Here is a 7,335-nt window from a genome sequence, read left to right on the forward strand (position 1 = left end):
ATGGATGTCGCTTGCTTAGAAATCGCATGTCGCAAGAAATTCTTGGCACATCGGAATATACATAATGGGTGCTGTGTTGTTATCCTTCAATTTTCTTTCTCACCACTTTACGATTTAACATGGCACAACTTCTTTACGAAGATGGACATGGAAATGTTGTTAATGAGAACGGTAGACCTGAACCCATGGATTACATCGTTGATCGGCAGCAATTTACTCTGAAAACGATTACCTCTCACACGCAATACTTGCAGAATGCAGCTCCCAAGAGACCTTCTCAAACTAATGCAATGCAAGTAGATAAGCAAAAAGGTGAGGACTCTCGTATGAGCGAAGTGGCGAAAAAACGTGCATATGTTCGCTACACTGCTCAGGATAAGGCGAGATTTTTCAAGCTGAAGATTGAGAAGTGTATGAGTGCATCGGCTGCAGCGAAACAGTTGGATATTCGTATTCGTACAGCGCAGAGATGGGTGAAAAAGTACGATGAGTGTCCCGATAGCATCTTTGAAAGCGGTAAAAAGAGAGGTCGTAGACGTATTCTGTATGAGGAACACAAAAGGACATTTACCGATTTTATTGATGCTAACCACTCTGCTGTTGTTGTCGAAGTGACTGAGCATTTAGTGAAGCAGTTCAACGATCTTAAAGTTTCCCGTAGCACTGTTTATAACTTCATGAGAACTGAATGCAACCTATCACTGAAAAAAGCAGAGTTCCAGTCTGTGGAAAGAAATAGCCCAGAAAAGATTCAGGAACGATATGATTGTGTTCGCGAATGGGAACAAACAGATATGAACTTTTTGACGAACTGCGTATTTCTCGATGAGTCTGCGTTTCATATAAACATGAAACGCACAAAAGCTTGGTCTAAGAAAGGTTCTCCCGTGTTGTTACTGCACCAACCACGAGAGCAAAAACTACGTCAATATTGGGCGTTATCTCTTGCTTCTGGGTTAATCAAAGTTAGCTTGAGAATACCCAGACCTAATAAGAAGAGAAAGGCTGACCAGGAATCTGAAATTCTGACCACTGACACTGTAACGGGTCACTATATCAGCTTTTTTGAAAGAAACGTTGGATGAAATGGATAAATATCCACATATGAATGGACATTATCTAGATATGGATAATGCACTTATACATAAGTCTAAGGATATTGCCAAGTATATTGCGTATCGCGGATATCGATGTGCCTACCTTCCCTCGTATTCTCCTGAGCTCAATCCAATAGAGCAGTTCTTGGCTGTTGCAAAGAGCAAAGTCAAGCGTCATAGGTTTTGCAGCAAGAGACATTATCGATCAGAATTCGTGACGCATGTAAACGATGTAAAGCCGACTGATTTCCGTGGTTTCGTATCTCATTCACACAATTGCTGGGATAAATGCCGTAGAAAAGAGAGTATGTATGATGAACGGCACCACTGATAATAATATTCAATTAGGTAAGTATGTCATTTCCTTTAGTTTATATAAACATATAGGTATGTATAGGTACGGTTTTATATTAAGTCAGCCTCCCAGTTTTTGCAACAGAGAAAGTTTCGATGTGTATTTGCAACAGGGAGGAGTTTCTAAGCTCTGGCACGTTATCAACAATTCCCAAAACTTGTTGCAAATCTCGTAGATAGTGCATTTAGCAGGAGTGCAAAAACCGAGGGGGTGACTGTATGTAGCTGATAAAAAAACTACCTGGATGCCAAGAACTTTTTTTTTTTTTGAAAAAAGCGACATCCACTTTGAAACACGTGACATTAATTTTCACTGCCAAAGCGACATTAATTTGCATAGGCCTGCGACATTGATTTTCATTCGTTGCGACATTACTTTTTGGAAATACAGTATAAAAACTTTCTAACACAGTGAGGATACCTTTTCGCAGTCTTTTATTTTATCTATTGAGAGCACTTACTCATCAAAGGTTACAAACGCGTGAAGTATCTGATAATCTCTTTCTGCTGCGGATTCTCAGCTTTCTTGGGATACACGCGTTTTGACTTCCATACAGCACATAGCATCAACAGGCGGTTGGAGTGGAGCATACTTAAAAACTTTGCATAGACAATCATATTGCAAACTCGTTCTTCCAATGTGCTTTCATTATTATTAAAAAGTATTATTATTACAAAAGGTTTCAAAGTAGATGTCTTCTCTCGGTTCTCATGACTGGAAGCCATGATTAACAGGACCAACCACGAGAAGGTGGAAGACACTGGTCCCAAAAAAGCAAAAAGGCTTCATGAACGGCATAACCGATTCACAAAGCCGGTTCTATAGCCGGCGTAACCGAACTACAGAACAAACATCTTCACGACCAGCATAACTGAATCGCAAAGATCGTCTTACACCCGGCATAACCGGACCATAAGACAGACGGACACTAATGCCCAAGTAGCTTCACGTCATAGACAGGAGAGTACATGAACATTTTGGCCGCCACACCTCCTCGCGCTGGAATTGCGGTCGACAGAGAGTGAAAGGGCTGCGTTGGTGAGCCTTGGGTCTATAAAATATTCTTTTTTTGACTGCCGACCAGTTGGGCGCGTGACAGTTGCTGCGCGCGCCCCCCCCCCACCGTTTGCTGTGACGAGCCCCATGGACAGGTAATTTGATAGCAAAACGTTTCAAGTTCAGATACAACGAAGCTTTGCTTTGCTGCAGCGTACTCCATAAGAAGACCATACCAGAACTATTATTGATATGTAGCTTATGTATTTTGTTTAGAAATTCGCGCAAGTGTCACACACAGCGGCACTTAAACACCTGCACAAAGAGGGAATTGCTACGCCTTGTCATACTCAAAGAATCAAAGCAGATACCAACGCAGCTCATTTGCAAGTTGCACTTGCATGTGTCTTTCACAGACTATATTTAGCTAGAAAGAGCTGTTAACTGGCCTACGTATATGGTGCAGTTGAAAGAAAGAAAGGTATAGGTTGTAATGTCATGCACCTTGTTGTACTACAACGGAAAGATTCTGCAGCAACGGGCAGTGGTTCATAACGACCAAAGGTTTGACATAATGCACGACGAGCTCCTTCCTCCATTTTCCTTCCCCCATCAGGATGGCTTCACCACCTGAAAGCTTACCCCCAGAGATCATCCTCCACATACACCAACTTCTTGACTCTTGGGAGGACCGACTGAACTTTGCGGAAACCAGCGAAACAATATGGAAGAAGAGCGTCAAACTCCGTTCTGATGATGTCTTGGAACTCTCCATGACAGTAAACCCATTGCAACTGGCAACGTCCAGGCACATCAAGCTTCCTGAGCAAGAACTGCCAATAGCATTTCTGGAGAAAGCAATCAAGGATAGCCATGCGCTTGAAGAACTAATAATACCTAAAACAAGTAGCTCAAAGTCCAAATTTGCTAAATGGCTTATATGGTGCATCTGTATCAACCATGCGAAGGCAGACACCATCATGATAACGGTGCCCGCGGCGCACAGAAGCATCTGGCACACCAAGCGCGACGCTCTTGCTCGAAAATACGATGCTGTGCCAAGCTTCCAGACACCTAGTCCTACTCTTCCGGTTAAACGTCCAGCACCAGCAGACCAAGACCCTGACGTGGACAAGTACGAGACTCCGGAGGAAGTTAACAGACATAAAGGTTTTATGAAGCGTCTCTGTATTCGAGTGGGTGAAGCTCGACTCCGTGCTAGCCAGTCAGCATCAGAAGTCGTCAATCCACCTTTGCCGACGAGTCGATTGCTTGAGCGTGGAGTTCGATACCAAGCAGACTACCTTGATGCATACAAACATGAAGGCCTATCGCCTGCTAACACACTGACCTCGACTGCAGCCAATGACCTGGTCAAGGAGCTTGCTGAAAGATATATTGAAGCAGTCGTGATCTTCGACAATTATTGGTTCTTTATCACCGGCATTGACCTCTTCCTCCACCGCAGACCAACGATCGATGATTGCGCGGACAACTCAAGCATCCCTTTTAAGCAGCACGCCGAGGCTGCGATCCGCGTCAAAAGCAATTCAGGATGGGACTATTATGAATTGACCATCAGAGTTGGTGATCTCGAACTGTTGGCTGTCGGTGGCTTCCACGGTGACGATTTAAACGACTCAAGGCATCCATTTCTAGGGTCATCCGTAAGCAATTTGCCGCAGGAACTCAAGCAACCAAAGGTTGCTACAGATATCCTAATTCGCAGTCGATGCGGTAAGCTCTGTTCATCGAACAGACTGCTCAGACAATATGGCAAGTCCTCAGCAAATTTGGCTTGGTCATTTCACAGCCTTCGGTTCTACTTGAGAGCTTTCTATCCATTCAACCCCGTCGCGTATGCAGATCACCGCTCGGCATTGACCTCGCGCTCGGAGCACACACACCGTCTGGCTTCTTTCGTTGTTTCTTGTCTGGCTCACCGAACAGCAAGGAAAGGGGATTGCGAAAGACTCTTGGTGCAGCTTCGTCTGGTTAAAGCATTTGAACATTATTTCAAGCAGGATACAACAACCTTTGCAGCGCTGAGGAAAAATATGGAAGGAGTTAAAAATGACTATCTGATGACCGTGGTGGACAGCATTGTGCTTCTGGAGGGTTACGCCCAAGAGAACAACCAAGAGATCAATCTCTTGCCCTATCTGACCGAGCTCAGAAATCGTTCACTACAAATCGTCAACAAAGGCTATGCAAGGGCCTTAAAAAGTGCGAACGAAAGCGCCGCAAAAGCCTACCACCCATGAGTCCGCTTTGTTTACTCCTATACATACTGCCAACGACTTCAGTCGTTGCATCAATAACATTTCTTTGTATGAATTCCCTTCAACATATCCAATCTGTCCTTATAAATACCAAACTCCTATACTGTATGATCCTGCTTTCTGTTTATTCCAGATTTGAAACCACAATACAGTTGTTTGTTCTTCTTGATTTTCAGCTCTGAAGCAGGCAGATTAGGACTTGAAAAACGTGCAAGTTTGGGTGGCATAATGATATGAGTCGCGCATCAAATATTCATACAAGACATTTCCTATAGAAATAATTCCAAATAGGTTGAAACATGTACATAGTTGTATCCTTTCCCTGACCCGTATGTAACACACAGTTATCCATATCACCTCTATCTGGTCGACCTCACTCTAAATTATCATATATTTCCGGTCAGGGTAAGCTACCCTTCCACCTCATCCTATAATAAATACGGATAAGAGTCTCAAAGCACCTACGTTGCCTACTGCTACATCGCTACAAGACAACCGAATATCACACGTGGGCATCCTTCGCGCGGATATTTCCCTGCAGTAGTGAAGAGTGCGATACATAAGCTATTAGACGAGGAGACGCTCATGACCAAGATTGCTGAAACTTGTGCTATGTAGCCTGCTTTTTTAGCCATTTGAAGGATTTCTGACATTCGGTAGACTATTTCCAATAAGGAGCCTCTGTAGAACGTGTTTCGATTGACATGTTCGTACATACGTATTTTCCTTTATGGCGAGATTGCTGCTCCCAATAAACGATTCGAATCCTCTCACAACTGCGACTTTGGCTTTTCATATGACAACCATACCGTTCTCGAAAAGCGATTTACATTTCGCAGAGAGCGACTTCAATTTTGTCCCAATTTTCCCTTGTTTGAACAATGATGCACGCAATTTCTGCACAAACATGGATTTGGTAACATCGTTCGTGAGTATCACTGTTGGATTGATCCAGGATACCAGCGTACAGCAATGGTGTAGTTAGGACCACACAGTCTTCAACAGGTAACATGTAGTGTCAGTCAAAGGGCAGCCCTGCACTTGACGCTATGCAACCCAAAGAACAGAAAGAACGAAATGCGTATTCTGCGATCTATCAACACAGATATTTGCGGCGACTGTGAGCTCCCCACATGCAATGTGCGGACATCGACTCATCTTGAGAAGCACATTAGAGTTGCTCTCTGCTGCGACACTTATCTAAGCATTTATGGGAATGAAAAACGAAACCTTCGTAATCGCTCATATTTAAGCTGTCAGCCGCTTCACTGATCCTGGTCATTAGCGTCTCCTTTTCCAAGAACCTGTTGCGCTTAACTTTGCTCTTCACGACCGACCATAACTGCTCAATAGGATTGAGCTCAGGAGAGTACGGCGGAAGATAGGCATACCGGTAGCCACGAGACGTGATGTACTTAGAATAGTAGCCCTTCATATGTGGGTACTGGTCCATCTAGTCCATTGTAGCCTTCAGGAAGCTAAGATAGTGTCCCGTGTTCATAAGCTCAGCATAACCTCCTCGCTTCCTCTTCTTAGCTGGCTGGCGGCTGTGGACGCCTTAAGCTACACTTCACCAGACCGGAAGCAGAGATCGCGCCCAAGATGGTGGTTGTCTGCGCTCGTGTTTTGGGCACAGTGACTACAGCAGGCGAGCCTTTCTTGGACCAGGCCATACTGCGCTTCATGTTCACATGGAAAGCAGACTCATCAAGGAAGACGCAGTTGGTCCTGAAATCCATGTAGGTCCCCTCCCACTTGCGAACCCAATCACGACGCTCTTGGATCTTCTCGCTGTTCCTGTCCACAGGCTGAAACCGGGCCTTCTTGAGCGACAGGTTGCACTGCGCTCTCAGGAAGTCAGAAACAGTACTCTTGGAGACCTTGAGTCCCTCAAACCTCTGAAGCAGTCGCTCCATCACCTGTTCCAGGACAGCCGAAGGATTCACATCAATGTACTCCGAAATGACCTTCTTATGCTCCTCGCTGAGTATGCGGGCGACTATTCTTCTTACGCTTCTCAAAGATGCTGTCCGGATCTTCCTCATACTGCTTGGCCCATCTTTGACCCGTACGAACATGGATACCCAACTGCTTTGCGGCGGCTGAGGCACTCAGACATTTCTCAAACAACAGTTTGAAGAACCTGACCTTATCCTGGTCCGTGTAGAGCGTGTACACTCGCTTGGTAGACGCTTCTCTTATGTGGACGTCCACATCCTTCTTTGCATCTTCGGTCTGCATGTCATCTGACTCGCGGTCCCTCTCGCGAGGCTGATTGCGCAAATACTGCGTGTATGAACTTACCGTTTCAAGAGCATACTGCTCCTCATCAATGACATAGTCCAGGGGCTCAGGCCTGCCTTGCCCGTCGACAACAGTGCCTTGCCCATCTTCATAGATAAACTGGATGCTCATCTTGCAATGTGAAATCTCAAATGTACAGTGTTGTAGAAGGAGGAAACCTGAGGTTGAAAACGCTTACGCATCTTATATACTCCTTGAAGTGCCAAGCTCCGGACGACAAGACCTCTTGGAGATGCGACATCTGATTTGTCAGCGGCGCGAAATCTATTCGGCGAATTTACTTTCTGCAAAGAGTGTATAT

At 44.9% G+C, this 7,335-nt stretch overlaps 3 protein-coding genes across 3 annotated transcripts; 2 read left to right on the top strand and 1 right to left on the bottom strand.

The window, feature by feature from the left end:
• Nucleotides 1-119: 119 nt before the first annotated feature.
• Nucleotides 120-1,085, top strand: VTP01DRAFT_7283 (uncharacterized protein; the record flags this gene model as incomplete). The annotated part of the gene is made up of 1 exon (XM_069386278.1): nt 120-1,085. The coding sequence occupies one exon, from the start codon at nt 120-122 to the stop codon at nt 1,083-1,085; it is 966 nt and encodes a 321-aa protein (XP_069234424.1).
• A 1,980-nt stretch (nt 1,086-3,065) lies between these two features.
• Nucleotides 3,066-4,712, top strand: VTP01DRAFT_7284 (uncharacterized protein; the record flags this gene model as incomplete). Its single annotated transcript, XM_069386279.1, has 1 exon — nt 3,066-4,712. The coding sequence occupies one exon, from the start codon at nt 3,066-3,068 to the stop codon at nt 4,710-4,712; it is 1,647 nt and encodes a 548-aa protein (XP_069234425.1).
• An 844-nt stretch (nt 4,713-5,556) lies between these two features.
• Nucleotides 5,557-7,275, bottom strand: VTP01DRAFT_7285 (uncharacterized protein; the record flags this gene model as incomplete). Its single annotated transcript, XM_069386280.1, has 6 exons — nt 5,557-5,726; nt 5,850-5,888; nt 5,961-6,183; nt 6,305-6,713; nt 6,778-7,145; nt 7,213-7,275. The coding sequence occupies 6 exons, from the start codon at nt 7,273-7,275 to the stop codon at nt 5,557-5,559; spliced, it is 1,272 nt and encodes a 423-aa protein (XP_069234426.1).
• Between the last annotated feature and the right edge of the window lie 60 nt (nt 7,276-7,335).

The sequence above is a fragment of the Rhizomucor pusillus genome (assembly GCF_041956525.1).
Source record: "Rhizomucor pusillus strain CBS 183.67 unplaced genomic scaffold VTP01scaffold_38, whole genome shotgun sequence".
NCBI classification, from domain to species: Eukaryota; Fungi; Mucoromycota; class Mucoromycetes; order Mucorales; family Lichtheimiaceae; genus Rhizomucor; species Rhizomucor pusillus.